Consider the following 18,855-nt stretch of genomic DNA (forward strand, 5'->3'; position numbering starts at 1 on the left):
TGTTATAGAAGTTGGAGCTCTCTCACTCCCCTCTCTTCCAGCTGTCACACTTACACCACGTCATCAATAACAAAAGTATAATAAAAATATTTTTTTACAATCATGATGGGACATATACCCCTAAAAGGAAATATTTGATTGGTTTGTTATGCCACGTCATCAATATGCCCGTTGCATTTTAGCCGACCCCCCCCCCCCCCGCCTTTTTTCTCACTCTCTCTTCCACCTCCTACATTGTCCCTCTTTCTCACTCTCTCTTCCACGTCACCAATATACATGTTTCACTGAAAAAGTCTACAGATAAATGTGTCTTTATTATTATTATTTTTTTTTAAGCGAAGTTCTTAGACGTTGCTCCTAAAATTTTCCAGACAACTCATAATTTTTTTTAAAATCTTATTTTCTACAAACTAAAGGCTAAATCATCCCTTTGATATTTTACTTAGTAATCTTTGGATTTTTTATTTTTAATGAATTTATTAAATAAAATTTTGACATTAAAAATATTTTTTTTTCTTAAAATTTTCTATTTTTCTGTGAATTTGCATGATTTTTAAAAATTTAGATTTTATAAAAATAATTAGCAAAATTATGTTTGATTTAGGTGTCTATTAAAATTTAATAATTTTTTATATAGATTTTTTTCTTTTTTTTTAGTTTTTCAATATAAAATTTGATTTTTACATAATTTTTTCACTATGTTTTGTGATTTCTACATAATTTTTTTAGGTGAATATCTAAGCTATCTTGCACTCTAAAGCAAGTATATGAAAGCTATTAAAATTTTTATTTTGTGAATAAAATTAGTGCTAATATGTTCGATTTAAAGAGTTTTTAATCAGAGTTTTATTTAGTTATTTTTTTGTTACAAAATATTTTAATCTATCGAGTAATATTTTGGTATTCAATAAAATATTTTAAAAATTTTACCAATTTCAAAAGAAACATACTATTTGGTGATAAAAATTTTCTTCTCTCTTTTATTTTTTAATATTCTTTTGGAATAAAAAATTTTCTTCTCTCTTTTATTTTCTAATATTCTTTTGGAATAACAAATTTTCTTCCCTCTTTTATTTTCTAATATTTTTTTTAATATTAGAGTTTCTCTTTTTTTTCTATTTTTTCTTATATTAGAATAAAATTTTTTTTTTTTCTTTCCCTCTCCCCTCTCTGTCATATGGAGTTATATATCTCTCTCCCCTCCTCTCTCTATCATGTCTTATAATATCTTATTATGATAATCTATATAAACTCTTTCTCTTCTTTTTATCATATTTTATAATATTTCATAATAATCTGTAAGATCTCTGCTTTTTTTTTCTCTCTTTTCCCATTTTCTCTTTCTCTCTCTTCATCTCTCTATCTCTCTATCGCGTATAATATATAAAATCTTTCCAAATAACTCTCTTCTAGATAGTTATTATGTCTAAGAATTATAACTTTCACTTTTACAATTTTTTCTCTATTCCTACATATTTTTATAATATCATATTCTATGAAATCTCACAAAATTTTTTCAAAATTTTTATTAATCTTTTCTCCTTGTCACAACTATTAAATTTTTATAATTTTTCTTCACCTCTTTCTTCCTATTTTATCTCCTTCTTATAATTTTTTGGTTAGGTTATGTACTTTCTCTAAGACTCTTATTTACATTCTTTTAATTTCTTTTTTATTTTATATTCCCACTAACAAAAATAAATATAATTTTATTTCTTTCAACCAAACAAATGTTGATAAAATTTTTTTTTTTACAAACCGAACACTATTGTTCTATAAAATATTCTATTTTCCTTATCGATAAAAAACTTTTATTTTTTTCACTTTTTTCCAAAAAAAATACTATTTTTTTATGGTTTTACTTCCAATTAAACATCCCCTTAGTTGTTATTTTTTAAGTATTAGTTTTTTTTTTTACATTATTATTATTATTTCTGCTTAATTATTTGACCGAAAGCATTATATTTATATTAGAATAAATATTATAATTTTATATTCGAATATAAAATTTTATTTTTTTATATCTATCCATAGCAAAGCGCGACTGCTTCACTAGTTTTAATAATCTCAATCAAATTCTCACAACCCGAAACAGTGAATGATTCACTGCTAAAGACGGTAAATGATTCAACGTCTATTATTTCTCCTCCATATGGAGCTCAGTGCGGACAAAATTAAGTTAATTTGTTAATTAAAATTTTGATAAAATTATTTAATAAATTATTTTTTAGGGTTAATTTTACACAACTCCCTATAAATATATAGAACAGCAAATATATCATTATAAAATTTAATATTTCATAGTTATCCCTGTAAAAATTCAGTGATATTTATATTTACCTTCTGGTTTGTTATCATTAAAGCACTGTTTATTTTTTATCAGAAGATAAGCGAAATGACATATTTACCATCACAAATGTCTTTCTTAAAGTCTCAACTATTAGAATTATACAAAAATATCCTTCGAAAAATTTCTAACAGTTATTTTTTTTTTCTACTATCACAAATAATATAAGAGGGGTAAAAAAGTCAATTTACCATATTTACTAAGGTTAAATATTTTACCTATAATTAATTATGTTTTTCTATCAAATTCTAATTATGGAGACAAATTTAAAAATATTAAAATTTTTGTAGGAATAAATATAAAAAATTAACTTTGTAGATCTTTACAGAGCTCTATGCTAATCCTTTGGTTTAAAGATTTTCTGTGAGAGAAAAAAAAAAAAAAGAAAAAGCTTGAACTGATGTTGCTCACCCCTCCGTACTCCGTAGGGCCACATTTCGCATTTATTTTTCCCTAAATTTTTTTGTTAATAGTCATTTGCGTAATAAAAGGTTTTGTGGGGGGTCTAAATGCGAAAAAAAAAAAAAAATCCCTTTCCTTCCCAATTCTCCACTTTTCGCTCCCTCGCTCCCCAACACGACGCGAGAGAGAGAGAGAGAGAGTAAGAGAGAGAAAGAGTAGAGAGAGAGAGAGAGAGAGAGAGAGAGAGATGATATGGGATACCATATCATGGGGCTTCGTCTCCTCCTCTTCTTCATCTCCACCCACACCGTAATCTCCGCCTCCGCAGGTACAATTACCCCCCCTCTCTTTCTCTCTACAACCCTAATCTTGGATCTCCAGAAGCTTCGCTTCTGTACTGATTTAACACTAACTGGATTATAAGCTACAACAGTTTTCCATGTCTTCCCGTTTCTTGATCTTGCAAGAACACCAGGAACCCCTTTGTTTTAGTTCTTGCTCTTACAAAATAAGGGGGAAAAAAGGTTTTTGATTATTAGATTAGTCGGGTTTTATGTTCTTGCTTGAATTGTTGTGAGCTTTTGTTGTTTTAAGCAGATAGGAGTAGAAAAGGAGAGATTTTGTGTTCTTACGCTCAAAAATAAACAACAAATAGGGTTTTTTGATTACTTGATTGGTTGTTCTTTGTTTTTGCGTGAATTGTTGTGAGTGTTTGTGGGTTTAAGTAGATAGGAACCTGAAAGGAGAGATTTTGAGTTCGACCTCCGTTCTTTCGCTAAAAAATAAACAAAGAAAGGACTTTTTTGATTACTTGATTGGTTGTTTTTTTTGCTTTTGCTTGAATAATTGTTAGTGCTTGTGGTTTTAATTAGATAGGAACCTAAAAAGAGAGATTTTGAATTCGTCCTCAGTTCTTGCACTCAAAAATAAGAAAAAAGAAGGGGTTTCTCTTTTGTTATTAGATTGGTTGTTCTTTATGGTTTTGTTTGAATTGTTGTGTGTTTGTGGGTTTAAGAAGATAGGAACCTAATAGGAGAGATTTTGAGTTCAACCTCACTTCTTGCACTCAAAAAATAAGAATAAAGAAGGCGTTTCTCTTTTGTTACTAGATTGGTTGTTTTTTATGGTCTTGTTTGAATTTGTAAATTTTGGGGTGCCCAAGGATCTATCTAAATTGTATCCAACACCTAGAGGGAGGTGAATAGGTGTAACGGCCAAAAAACCACAAATCTCGATGCAATAAAAGTAAATGCAGAAAATAAAAATCACACCGAAATTTACGTGGGAAAACTCCAACTTGAAAAAAAACCCATAGGACCAACACGCGAAAAAATAATTCACTAAGAAAAAATATTACAAGAAGATTACCGACTCCACGGACTCGACCTCTCTTAACCTCTTACGAATCTCGCGCAATCCTCCGGGTTGTCCACACCCTCACATTCGAATCCACGAACGCCTCGCACACGTCCGAATCCACGAACGCCACTAGAATCCACGAGCACACGATCCGAATCCACGAACCGCCTTCAATCACGCCGAATCCACGACGCCGTCCATGAAGAACATCATGATTATGGTGATCTTTTGCTTAGAGTATCGTTGAAAACCAGAGAAGAAACTCCAAGCGAAGTTTAGATCAATTCGACATATAGATAGGAATTTCAATACTTCGAATTGACCTAAAAGAGGCTATTTTGTAGAAAATAGGTTTTTGATGAATTCCGAACCTCTAGGGTTTCTCAAACATATATTTTCGTGATGCTTTATGTGTTAGAGAACCCCAATAGCTTATTTATAGACTCTAGAATCAATTAGAGTCGGATTTGAAAGTTTTTCGGATTTTTACATTGTGTACCGGTACATTTTTAAGCTGTTACCGGTTACATGATGACGGAACAGAAAACCTGCGAAACTCTGTAACCGGTGACATGTCGCTGGTTGTACCGGAACATAGTTTGTACCGGTACACTTTCAATGCTGTACCGGTACACTTTGCAATTTCCTGAATTTTCACCGTTTCTGGTTTCGCAAAGTTCCGACGCACTTTCTAATTCAGTAAATTTTGATTTTCTGATTCTAATGCCTACAACTAAGTATGAATCACCATAACATGAATTAACACTTTACGTGAGGATCGTGATTCACGTCGTGAGTTATTTTTCGATTTTTTCGAAGTGTTGGATTCTTCGATCTTCGACGATACGCACTGATCCTTCAAGACTCCGACTCACTTCACGAAACTTGCCAACATACAAGACTTAACAATCTTCCTCTTTGGCAATTTCGTGACAAAACTCACAAACTGAAAATTATGTAATAAGAATCGAAGTTCAATTGTCATCACCAAAACATTGAACTCCTCGCATGTGATCCAAATACAATATGAAACTTAAAAATACATCAAAACTCCTAAAACAGACTATGACTTAGACGCAACTAGGAGTCTTGAAGTCTTGATTTCCTGCAAAACAATTTATCCAAAGATGATATCTCGATTTGAAACCATTGGATTTTTATACCTTTCAATGTCATTATCTCATTATCATTGTCCTCGATCACTTCTCCCCCTTTGTTCTTGAGTTCTTCCTCTGCTTCAATCAAAAATACCTGTTCATCTGTGATCTCCCCCTTTTTGTCAAAAATTGCCAAAAGAAAGTATATAGAGAGAAAACATACTAAAAAGCAGAAAACTAGTCAAGTCATAGATACAGGCCTAAAAGCAAAAATAAGCAAACTAAACAGTCTTAGGAGAGAAAAGATAAAACATAGATAATGAAGCTCAAAAAGGTAAGATCACTCCGTGTCCTCATCATCATCATCATCACCTGCTCCAGCTCCAGATCCCCCTGCCTCAGGAGCACTAGTCGACAGTGGAATGAGCGGATGTCTCGACGTCGACCTCGTGTAGGTAGGATGGGTAGGAAATATGTCGTCATGCCTACATCCTAGCTTCTCCAAAACCCTCTTCAACCCTACTTCCAACTTTTTGCCAAGTTCTCCCACCCTGCCGCATATAGGTCTCAAATAAATAAGTCCCTGTCTCCTCATCCTTAGCAAGCACCCTCCCGTTCGTGTAGAACTCTCAAATGAGTTCCACACAAAAAGGAGATCGAGCCGGAACATGTCCAACAGGCTAGATGGGGACCCTCTGAAGCAGTTGGCCGAAATCAGGAACCTCCTTGATGAGTTCAGTAAAGTTGACATATCTTTCGGCGATGCATGACCTGCTTGAGAATGTCCTCCGCCGCTCCGGTGGAACATCCGCGGCTTGCTTTGAGCGACTCTTTCGTGCACGAGAGCCACCTCCGCGTGATGATTCTCCAGCTATGCCTTTCCCTTTGTCAGTTGGAGCAATCGGTTCTGCAGTAGCCTCCGGAGAGCTCGCTTGGTAATCTGGATCAGACTCGGACGACTCGCCTGCAGTACGAGTCCTCTTGGAGGCCCCTCGACGGCCTCGACCACGTCCTCGACCACGACCAGTGGCCATTAGCACCAACAGCAGCAGCACGAACGAGAATGCCACTTTTCCTACATAACAAATGAGCCCTGTATGAAGAAAATCCGGAAAATTCTGTAAAAATAGCGAAAAAATTTCTAATAATATTAGAATGAATAACAATGCTATTTCTAACTAAATCATGCAAATTTTTTCATCAAAGATTGATTTTCATCAAAAATCCCGAAATTCCATGTATATAGAGGTACAGATCAAAGATCAGCAAAAAATACAGCGTTATAACCTGATCTAAGTGTTCTAGAAGCAAGATTATATGTCTAAATACTGATTCACAGCAAAAAATTGCATANTTTTTCATCAAAGATTGATTTTCATCAAAAATCCCGAAATTCCATGTATATAGAGGTACAGATCAAAGATCAGCAAAAAATACAGCGTTATAACCTGATCTAAGTGTTCTAGAAGCAAGATTATATGTCTAAATACTGATTCACAGCAAAAAATTGCATAAAAAACGAATCAAAACAGAGATCATGCTTCAACTCGAAATTTTTCGAAAAAAAATAGCAAAAATCGGGATTAGATCTTCAAATTTGAGCAAAATACTTACAAATCGTTAGGAAAAACGAGTAGATCTGGAAGAGAAGGTCGCCTGGGAACTTTAGAGAGAGAGGGAGAGATTTGATAAGGATTTGAGAGAGAATAAAACCCTGTGACCGGTTATAACAAACGCGGCACAGTGATTTGTACCGGTACACGGTATTTTGTACCGGTACACTTTCCTAGATTTCAAAAATTTTGAATTTTTTCCTTCAAAAATCCGTCAAAATTAAATTAATTTTATAAAAATTAAAGATTGTACTCCAAAAATCATTATGATGAAGATAAAATATTATAGGATTTCAAAATACATCAAAACATCAAAATTTGGCAATAAAAAATAATCTAATGATTCAAAACCATCAAGATGTAATGTTGATGAAAAATGATTTTTAGAAATTCGGCAAAATTGACTTCCAATTTGTCGCAACTTGTTCAAAATAGAGATTTAACTAATATGGCATCGGGGGTGGCTCTTTGAGCATCTTTTCATCCTACTACCTTATACCTCCGAAAATTCTAATATATATATATATTTTTTCCAACGTTTTCGGTTATTCCATTAATTTCCATGTGGTAGCTTCGCACACTTGCCGGACGACCGGGGTGGTAGCTCTTTCCTACATGTAGTGGTAGTTTTCACACTCCTTTTGAGTATAACTCTTTCCACATCTTTTAAATATAGGAGTTTTTTTTTTTTTTTTTAAATAATTCAAACTCCCCCTAAATTAGACAATCTCACAATTGAAAATAATTTTGACGAATTTTAGTCAATTAGAGAATATCCATCCATCATATCCAACACACACAACCAAGATGAATTAATCACCAAGAGATCAAAATTGATTTCAAAATTTTGATGAATATATGTATTAAGAATTCCTATATTAAATTATCGTCAAAATAATAAAAGTGGAGTAAAACCGATAATTAATATGAATTTAACTTAATATGAATGTAAAGTTAAATACCGTTTAAAGCACTTTGAAAAATTTAATCTCCCCAAAATAATGATTTTCAATCATCTCCTTTCTCAAAGAAAGTTTTTAAATTCCCAAACACCTTTCCTCAAAACGATTTTTAAACAAATAAAATTCAAGCACAAAAAATCGTCCAAACATGTAATGCAATGAATACAAATATGCAATAAGCACCAAACAAAGCATTACATAATCAATCAAAACAAACTTAAGACAAAGAACAAGGAAAGATATCACCTTTCCGGATCCACACTTGTCGGATAGTAGGTTGTCTTGGCTTATCGACGTTTGGTACGGTTTGCTTTGATTTTTGATCCACCGTAGATTGCTTCGTTGTAGGTGACTTCGATTGAAGTTGCCGGTGAGATTTAGAATTCCGGTTCCCTTGAGGCTTCGGTCGGACTTCACATTGCGCATTAGAAATCCGGTTTGCTTGTGGTACTCGACGAACTTGATTTTTCTTTTGATTCCGTGGGGGAAGTTAAGTTGTAGATGATACCGATTGATGTTTCGAAGTTACCAATAGATTCTTCTTTGTCTTGTTCGGGCAACTCTTTTTGATGTGTCCTTTGATACCACATCTATGACACACCTTCTCTTTCGAAGTTGTTGAGACTTTATGTATTACCTTTTGATCCTTCTCAACATACGTTCTTTCATATCCGAGGCCCAACTTGCTCGTTTGACCCAATCCAAGCATATGGTCCAATTTCTTCGATCCCAAAGAAAATTTTTGAATATCGGATTGGAGTTGACGAACTTGATCGGTCAATGACTTGTTGGATGTGTACGATTCCTCAAATTGTTGCTCCAAAAATCCAACTTTATCTTTATAGGATTTGATCGTTAATTCCGCTTCATCACGCTTCTCTTGGAGGATTGAATTGTCTTTCAATGTTCATTCCCTTTCCTCCTCGAGAAATTTATTCATTGTCTTCAAGTTGTTGTTTTTCTCTTCGAGATCCAACAAACGACGCCTCAACTTCTTATTAAGTTTCGCCATCTTCTTCGATTCAATAAAAAGTTGATTATACGCTTCTGTTAAATCCTCGTCGTTTGATTCCTCCTCGCTTTCACCATCATCGCTCGAAGTACCATGCAAGGAAGGAGAAACACTAGAATTAGACACAATAGAGGATAAACAAACAACATTAGACGAAGGAAAAGAAGTGTTAGTAAATAAAACAAGATTTTAATTCTTTTCTTCGTCACTTGAAGATGATTCACTCGAAGTAGAGTCATCCCAAGTTTTAGCTTGCAAAGCCTTTTGTCTATAAGTCTTCTTAGATGGACAATCCGTTGCAATGTAACCGTAGCCTTTATATTTGTAGCATTGGATTTTTCCTTCAAATTCATCTTTTTGTTTTGAAGACTTTGCAAATTTCTTATCCTTAGATTTAGAAGATGAAGATGATTTAGAAAAAGATTGTTGCTTAGACGATGAAGCTTTGTCCGATTTAATCTTCCAAAAATTCCGTCGGAACTTCTTCGTTAGGAGCGCTAATTGATGTTCGAAATTGGCGAGCGAAATATCCCCGTCGGAATCGAGTCATCGTCTTCTTTCTTTGTTGATTTAAGTGCAACCCCTGTACTTTTAGAAGAAGACTCGGAAGAAGATTGGTTAGTAGGAAAAATCATCTCATAAGTTTGCAAAGTATCTATTAACTCTTCGACTTTCATCTCGTTCGGATGCTTTACGGTTTTGATTGCGGCAACTTTTGCCCGAAAGCGTTCCGGAAGAGTCCGAAGAATTTTTCTAACAACTTTAGCATTTGGGATTCTCTCCCAAGTTCGCACATGTATTAACAACGTCTTGTAGACGCGTATAGTACTCAGTAAAGGTCTCGTTTTCTTTCATAAAAATCGAGTCAAATTTGCTTGTTAACATTTACAATTTTTGGATCTTTACTAAGCTAGTTCCTTCATGCGTAACTTGTAGAGTATCCCAAATTTCCTTTGACGTTTCACATGCCGAAACGCAAGTAAACTCCGTTTGAGACAATGCATTAAATAAAGCGTTTATGTCCTTGCCGTTAAACGAAGATGACTCATTCTCATCTTTTGTCCACTTATTTCTCGGTTTCGGGACGGTAGCATTATCGACAACTTCGGTTGGATGTTTCCATCCGAATTCAATTGCTTGCCATACCCGCTCATCGATTGCAATTAGAAAAGCTCTCATGCGAACTTCCAATAGGCATAATTCGTGTCATCGAAGAGAGGTGGTCGATTAATGTTACCGCCTTCGCCCATTAGATATCAATTTATCTAGATCTCTCTCTGATACCAATTGTAAATTTTGAGATGCCCAAGGATCTATCTAGATTGTATCCAACACCTAGAGGGGGGTGAATAGGTGTAACGGTCAAAAAATCACAAATCTCGATGCAATAAAAATAAATGCGGAAAATAAAAATCACACCGAGATTTACGTGGGAAAACTCCAACTTGGAAAAAATCCCACGAGACTAACACGCGAAAAAATAATTTACTAAGAGAAAAGACTACAAGGTGATTACCGACTCCACGGACTCGACCTCTCTTAACCTCATACGAATCTCGCGCAATCCTCCGGGTTGTCCACGCCGTCACGTTCGAATCCACGAACGCCTCACACACATCTGAATCCACGAATGCCACTCGAATCCACGAGCACACGATCCGAATCCACGAACCGCCTTCAATCACGCCGAATCCACGACGCCGTCCATGAAGAACATCATGATTATGGTGATCCTTTGCTTAGAGTATCGTTGAAAACCAGAGAAGAAACTCCAAGCGAAGTTTAGATCAATTCGACATATAGATAGGAATTTCAATACTTCGAATTGACCTAAAAGAGGCTATTTTGTAGATAATAGGTTTTTGATGAATTCCGAGCCTCTAGGGTTTCTCAAACATATATTTTCGTGATGCTTTATGTGTTAGAGAACCCCAATAGCTTATTTATAAACTTTAGAATCAATTAGAGTCGGATTTGAAAGTTTTTCGAATTTTTACATTGTGTACCGGTACACTTTTAAGTTGTTACCGGTTACACGATGACGGAACAGAAAACCTGCGAAACTCTGTAACTAGTGATATGTCGCTGGTTGTACCGGAACATAGTTTGTACCGGTACACTTTCAATGCTGTATCGGTACACTTTGCAATTTCCTGAATTTTCACTGTTTCGGGTTTCGCAAAGTTCCGACGCACTTTCTAATCCAGTAAACTTTGATTTTCTGATTCTAATGCCTACAACTAAGTATAAATCACCATAACATGAATTAACACTTTACCTGAGCATCGTGATTCACGTCGTGAGTTATTTTCCGATTTCTTCGAAGTCTTGGATTCTTCGATCTTCGACGATACGCACCGATCCTTCAAGATTCCGACTCACTTCACGAAACTTGCCAACACACAAGACTTAACAGAATTGTTGTGAGTGTTTGTGGGTTTAAGTAGATAGGAACCTAAAAGGAGAGATTTTGAGTTCGACCTCCATTCTTTCACTCAAAAATAAACAAAAAAAGGACTTTTTTGATTACTTGATTGGTTGTTTTTTTTGCTTTTGCTTGAATAGTTGTTAGTGCTTGTGGTTTTAAGTAGATAGGACCTGAAAGGAGAGATTTTGAATTTGGTTTCCATTCTTTCACTAAAATTTTTTTTAAAAAAATAGCGTCTTTTGATTACTTGATTTGTTGTTTTTTTTTGTTTTTGCTTGAATTGTTGTTAGTATTTGTGGTTTTAAGTAGATAGGAACCTAAAGGGAGAGATTTTGAGTTCGTCTTCTGTTCTTGCACTTAAAAATAAAGAAATAAATAGGGTTTTTTGATGGACTTTTTTATGAAATAACCTTTTAAAATTTTATTATTTGCAAAATAACTTTGCGAAAATTATATTTGAAAAACTAATCTCTTAAAGACGGTGAATGGTTCACCGCCTTCATAAAGACGTGAACGATTCACCGCTTTCGTGATTTCTTAGAAAAGCGGTGAATCATTCACCGCCTTTCTACGGTTTCTTTCTATACACCTAACAACCACATAAATATTTCAACAATCACATATAATCTTAACAACCTGAAAATTCTAATAATCTATCCATACAATCCTAACAATCAAAAAGATCCTAATAATCTATCGATACAATCGGAATAATCAAACATCACATATAATCTTAACAATTTGAAAATCCTAATAATATATCCATATAATCCTAACAATCAAAAAAAATTTAATAATCTATCCATACAATTATAACAATCAAACAAAAATTCTAATATTCCACACACAATCCTAACAATTTTACTTTTTTTATTTCTCGTATAATCTACGTACAATTTTAACAACCTCATTTTTTTCTCTTTCTCAAAAATTATGAAGAAGATGATGAATGATTCACCGTCTTTAAAAGACCTTAGAGACTTTCAGAATGCGGTGAATGATTCACCACGTTTCGAGAATTAATTTGCCAAATATAAATTTTAGATGGTTATTTTGTAAAAAAGTCCTTTTTTGATTACTTGATTGGTTATTCTTTTGTCTTTGCTTGAATTGTTTTAAGTTTTTATACTTTTAATAATTTAGGAACCTAAAAGGAGAGATTTTGCAATGGTTAAGGGCTAAACATAAGTCAGCCGTAGTGTTTGCACTTCAAAAATAAGGGAAAAAAAAGGGTTTTTTGATCCTTGATTTTTTTTCCCTGCATTTTTTGCTTGAATTTTTGTAATTATTTGCAGCTTTACGTAGATAGGAATCCAAAAGGATAGATTTTGCAGTGGTGATGGGGCTAAACATAATGGGGTGAGGAGTCCAGGATCTCTATATTTTGGTTTTAGTATCATAAATTAGTTGCCGAAGTTGAGGGATTTTAGCATGGATGGTGGAAATTATTGCGAGTGCTTGTGGTTTTAAACAGGTAGGAACTTAGGGCCTGTTTGGCAACCCTAAAAAACAGAGTTCTGAGTTAAATACACTATTTTTTAAACAGTACAGGATCTTATTTTTTTCTTTTGCAGAATGGTTGTTTGGGTACTTTTAGTATTGTCAAACTTACAGCAAAAAAAATTGCAAACAGTAATTTTTGGGAAATTGTAACATCCACTCATTTTTTTTGTAAAAAAATTGCTCTATTCGTCAGGCGGTTGTTGCTTTTTCAGTTGTTTATCAGTTTGTGATTTCTACGGTTAAGTGTGTGAGTAGAGTTTCTCGGTATTTTAGGTGATGATGAGGATGCTAGCTAGGTTCAGCAGTGCAGTTCCAATTTATCTTGTGACTTGTAGAAACTATATTTGGGCCTTGAGTGTTCGGCATCATCAAAATTGTCGAAGATTTATGCCTTTCGTAAACTCTGATTTTTGTTAATGAGAATCTTATGAGGAAATGGGAATAAATGCTGCGCGACAATTTTAAAGTGGTTCTAGTTTTAGACTATCTTCCATATAGGCTGAGTGACTCCAGTTGAGGTTGGATCTAGAATTTTTGCACTTATATTTATACATCTAAGGAATTTTCTTTGAAAACCATGGTGCCAACTCATAATTTGATTAAAATCTTGGAATCTTCAAAAAAAAAAATGCAGTACTAGAGTGAACTAAGTAGCCAATATTGAAATATGTATGCGAGTAATGCGAGTATTAAGACTAATGCGAAATATGTATGCATAAGACTAATGCAAGTAATAAACCTGTTTATTGAATGCATTTTTGCAACTCCCGGAAGTAGAAGCCAGGGTCATGTCAAACCACACATATTCATACAAAGTAAAACACTGAGACCAGTAGTTCACTTTATCCATTTCTGCAATCGGGGCCCTGTAGTATTTAAATGCTTCATTCCTGAAATGAGATTAATTTCAAATATTTTGATTTATTTGAAGTCAAATTCAGTTATTTAGATTGCTTTTCTGATTTAATATTCAAACGAGAAATTAACTATCATCCAGTCCACTAATCAGGTATGCATCTAGTAATGCAACTGGGATGGGTCTTTCATTTGAAATTTCGTGGTACTTTTTTCAGTGTGGCATTAAAGAGTCTAAGTTTAATTCTGTTGAAAATCTGTGACAACTAAATGTGCAAAGTTCTCTTTATTGAGGTAATACAATGCAGATGCATCAGCATCAACCCTTTTATCTTGTTTAAAATAAATTGTGGATGAGACTGGTGTTATCAGAATTGAACCAAACCACTGGTCAAATAGGATGAAGTGATCTTTCATTTTTAGACAAAAATAAGTAAATAAAGGACAAAACACTGTTAGTCTAGAACAATCAAGTATTAAAAAAGAAAGTGTGCGAACTACATAGTTGAACCAGTTTTTGTAAAAGAGTTGCATATTGTGTCATTAGTGATCTACTTTATGTAAGTAGTTTTAGATATATTAATGGAGTGCCCATCAACTTCTTAACGATTTAAACTGGCTTTGGCACGATTCCCGTGCATTAGGGGTTTGTCCTTATTTCTTCTACATACGGTATAAAGAAAGGATTGGTAGGCTCGTCCGAACAAAGGGAAGGGTCTTCTTCGGCGGATCCCTCTTGTTCCTGTTTAGTCTCCTTCATTTCGGAAGTTGTTTCTACATTGATTTCTTCAGATATTGGGCAGGCTTTTCTAATAGGGCACTCAATCAATCCCCAATCGATCCTTCGCTAGTTACGAGTTGCGAGCTACTCGTTCTCTTAATCTCTTCCTATCACTAGGTCCGTCTGTCGGATTACAGTGCTCGCCAGCCTATTCTATCTTAGTGTCCATCCGCCTTAACGTCTATACAAAGGATTATGTATGGGCAATATTGAAACTGTTCTTTCCAGTAGTTTTTTCTTTTTTCTTTTTTTTGCGGCCCGGTGCAGCTTAGCATTGCTTTGTCATGCTTTTGCCCGTTGCAGTAAAATCCCCATTTTTGCCTCCCGTAGGTGTTTGGGATGTGTCTAAGTACCAGTGTGGCTGATGGCGAGGCATATTCAGATTGTCAATATGCCCACTAGCTCTGGAAAGACATGCATGCACACCTCCTTCCATTGCCATTACCTGCCTTTCCTACGGCGCTGTTTTTTCTCCTTCGGTGGTGTGTCAGCATTAAGTCAAATACTTGTCTTTAGATCCAAATCGAATACTAGTTCTTCCGTTAGGCAGTTCCACTCAATAGAAAAGTCGGTCCCATACTAGTTCTATACCATATGGAGCCACCGCCGCTTTTGTTGGTGTGCTCTCCTATCAGTCTACCCTTTCTGACTGAAGATTCTTGCTGCCGAAATCCTTAGGATTAGTGTTTGGCGGTTGGGTACCGGGTACCTGATCCATTGGAGAGCCTCGTACTGTGGTTTGTAGTTGATTACATAAGTATGGTTCGGACATTGATTATTAGTTTGTCACACCTGAAGAAAATATGATTGTTGTAAAATATTTATGCAATCTAATATATATTCATACATTTCATTCTTTTTAAAATTAGATGGTTCACGCCCTTATTCACCAGCTCAATTGGCTAAATCTTAAATGTCCTCCTCAATGCTGTGATGCTCAATTCTGCTATCATGAAGTTGTATGAGACTTGAATGAATCGGAGTTTCTGATCAACCTGCCGAACTAATTTCTGTACATTCCTTTAATACATACAAAATTTGCTCATAGTAGGAATTTGATATAATATAATGCAGGACAAACGAAAGGGCTTTGTACATCTCCTGGGGGGCGATTCCCTCCATTTTCAAACGAAGGGAAGCCTCCTAGAAGAGCACCGAAAGGACCAAGAGACTTGACGCTCTGTAGGGTCTTCCGGCAAAGTACATGTTGTGATGTAACCCAGACTTATCCTGCCTTGTTGTCTGTAAGAAAGCTGGCTTCGACTGGAGAGGGAAGCCAAGAATGTTTGCATTTATGGGAGCTATTGGAGTGCTCCATTTGTGACCTGCAAGTAGGAATTCGGCCCGGGCCACCTACAATATGTGCCTCCTTTTGTGATATGGTTTTTGAGGCCTGTTCAAATGCTTATTATTCTGTCGATATAAAGAATCAGGTAACTATAACTTTAAATTTTAACGTTTGATTTAGATGTATTAACAAGGATGTACAAGTTGTCTTGTCCTTTAGTTCACTAACCATCTCTCTGTAGTTGGCTAATGATGATTTATATGGAGGCCCCTTATTGTTCAGAAAATTTCAAGAATGCCCGTTACTTTTAGCCTTTTTAAATAAACCGTCGCTTTTAAGTTGTCTTTCCAATAAAGGTTCTTGCTGTTTTAACTTGTCATTCTCCTTTTTTGTACTTTTCCCTTTGAAAACAGTAAACTTCATAAGTATACAGGTATCACTTTACTAAAATTTTACCAATCTGATGAACATTACTCGATTTTTCCGATCTAAATCAAGCAGGTTTATGAAGTTTAGATGACTAAGTTTATAATAAAGGGATAAATGTCTCGACTGGTGCTAGCATATTATTAAATTCCTCTTAAGGATGCTTTGTGGGGTCTTTAAAGGAAAAAAAAAACTTTAAGCTAAGGGATGTATTTAAGAACATAAAATTTGTGCTTTCCTGAAGTTGTCTGAATAATGGGAGAGCCTTCATATAAATTTCCATAATCATGCACACACCTAGAGGAAAAACCCTGCTTTTTAAGAGCTTTGTGAGCCTTGTGGCTGGTTTTCTATATTTTATTTTTACATATCCTTCATATATAGCGAATTCACAGATTCAACTTTCGGAGACGATTTCTAATAGATTTTGGTTCCTACTTTCTCAGTTGTTGTCTCCATGTGGCTTAAACGACATAGTCTGTGGTAGAGCGAGCGAATGGGTCTCTAACGGTACGGAGCTCTGTCACCTTGCGGGTTTCGCTGTGCAACCGGCTAATAATAATATTGGTTTTGAGAGTGTCGATGAGCCTTTCTGCTATGGTGGGAAAGCAAGCTTGCATTCGATCTCTGATTCATGGAGGGCTTCTTCACAAGCTCGTTCGGATTCGCCCACCTTGAACTCGATATTGCTCGAAGACTTTCAACAATGGTTGAGGGATATGCCGCTTAGTGAAAAGGTTTCATGGGCAGTTGGAGGACTGGTGCTTACTGCAGGGCTACTTGTTATCAGGTTTGTCATTTTGAACCCTAAATATATATCTACGGCACCAATAATTTTACAAATAATTATATTAGTTCATGTGAGAAGCTTCTTTTCGGATGGTGAAAGGTAAATGCTATTTTGTTAGAGCATCACAGTAACTGCTGCTATTTTCTTTGTCGAAGTGCCAAATTAATGATATCGACTTGTCGTTGAACTGAAAGAAGTTCGACTGAGTTTACCGGACGTATGAGGGCTAAGCTTGGATTTGCTTTGGGATTGATGGCATGTTTTATCATCTCTAATCCATGAGATTCAGTCTTGTTCAAACCCAAATTTAAAGAAAGATTATTGGCGATAAAGCTAGTACAGTTTTCGTAGTTTTTTCTTTCTATTGATCAGTTGATAGTAATGTACAGTTGTATTACTAGATATTCGTTTCTTTTTGTTTTTCATTCTTATGAAAGCACGATGTAATACGCGTATTCCTTTATGCATATGCAGCAAAAGGAAGAGCTATAGCCAACGGCAGAAGCAAGCGGCTATCCTTCGCACCGCTCGGAGGCTGGAAGAAAAAGCCAAGCAGCGGTCACCTAATCCAAGGAGATAGAAGTTCCAGAAAATTAATGTACTCTTTTTTCTTTTTTTTTTTGTTTCCTCTCACTCTCCACATTCTTAGTTTTTCGTCTTGTTCCCATGTTAAACGGTGTTTGTTGGCGGAAGCAAACCTCTCTTACTTAAATCAAATCTGATCCTAAAAGCTACAAATTCTGCGATCGGACGGGGTATATGCACTTTGTAGAGAACTGATTCAAATTTGTATCATGCTATGTCCATTTAGTTTTTAAGGATCCAAATCTGGTTTCCGCGTTAGGACTTGGATCAGGTTGGTCTGTTGATATTTCCACCAAGGAATCTAGTTTTACACCAAGTTCTCTGCTTCCAAATCATTTTTAATTTTACTTCTATTTTCTTGTTTGCTGATTTTGTTGGAAAGAATTGTGAACAGTTGTGATAGCTCTTTGTTCCGTTCCTGAGCTTAGTAGGGCATCTTGCTGTTCTTGGTATTTACATGATTATGACACTGCTGCACTTATTATTGGTGAGCCCAGGTCCGACTTATTGAATACTGACTCATTTTATCTCGTGGTTTCTGTGCCTCGAAACATTTTTGAGTGATTAGAATAAAGCAATATGAATGTAGAATCAAGCTTGTGAACAGAGTTGGGTTCTTTTATTTTGTACAAATGCGGATGCAATTGTGACGCCCTACTTTCTAGACGGTGATCATCTATTCTAAAACTATTCTAGCTCTAGCATGCTTAACCCTCTACCGTCCAAAATGGTATAGCGAGATTAAGACACTCACAAGTATCAGATCATGTGAGATTTATAATCTTAGTTTAACTGAGATTCATTTCACATTGTTTGCTATTAATTGGCTCTGACACTAACTGTAACACCCCATACATCTAGGTTAGCTGTTTCTATCATTTGCTATCCTTATTTCTTATTTCGGCTGGCTTCGGAGAACTATTCTATTGTGAGAAACGACTTGAGGTTTGCCAAACTTTCCAAAAAGCTGAAATGACCTTTTGGGCTTAAAAAATGTAAGCACTCCTAGCTCTGCCTGACTGAAAAGCTGTTAAGAGAATTTTAGTGAAAATAATTTTAGTGCTTATTTGACCTCCTGCATGGGTGAAAATTTTCCCAAGACTGAAAAATTTCTTACATGCATTATGATTCCTAAGCATCTTGATTGGGACAACCAGTGGATCTAAACACATATCTTTCAAATATTTTAACAAATTTGACCAACCCCCAAAATTTTCAACCATCTGCCAGTCTGCCACTACAAACCAGAAAGAGAAGAAAATAATATAGGGAAAACTTCAAAAAGCCCCTATGTGGTTTTATACTTTTTCATTTTAGTACCATGTGGTTTAAATTGTATCAAGTTAGTACCCTGTGATTTCTCACTTTATCACTTTAGTACCCTGTAGTTTAAAGTGTATCAAATTA

The 18,855-nt window shown here is 35.2% G+C and overlaps 1 protein-coding gene across 2 annotated transcripts; it reads left to right on the forward strand.

Annotated features, from left to right (window-relative positions):
- Window positions 2,880–17,850, forward strand: LOC109728413. Of its 2 annotated transcripts, none has more exons than XM_020258811.1 (4): window positions 2,880–3,077; window positions 15,434–15,792; window positions 16,520–16,863; window positions 17,338–17,850. In XM_020258811.1, exons 1-4 carry the CDS (start codon window positions 3,002–3,004, stop codon window positions 17,441–17,443), a joined length of 885 nt encoding a protein of 294 aa, XP_020114400.1. In that variant the 5' UTR covers window positions 2,880–3,001; the 3' UTR covers window positions 17,444–17,850. The 2 variants fall into 2 exon arrangements, with proteins under 2 accessions (XP_020114400.1, XP_020114399.1); XM_020258810.1 differs by having other exon boundaries at window positions 15,446–15,792.

This window comes from Ananas comosus, linkage group 23 (genome assembly GCF_001540865.1).
Source record: "Ananas comosus cultivar F153 linkage group 23, ASM154086v1, whole genome shotgun sequence".
In the NCBI taxonomy this organism is placed as follows: domain Eukaryota; kingdom Viridiplantae; phylum Streptophyta; class Magnoliopsida; order Poales; family Bromeliaceae; genus Ananas; species Ananas comosus.

Coding starts and splice junctions, on each gene's coding strand:
- LOC109728413 (XM_020258811.1), top strand. CDS start 3,002: ATGGGATACCATATCATGGGGCTTCGTCTCCTCCTCTTCTTCATCTCC. Junction 3,078..15,433: donor CGTAATCTCCGCCTCCGCAG/GTACAATTACCC, acceptor AATATAATGCAG/GACAAACGAAAGGGCTTTGT. Junction 16,864..17,337: donor GCAGGGCTACTTGTTATCAG/GTTTGTCATTTT, acceptor ATGCATATGCAG/CAAAAGGAAGAGCTATAGCC.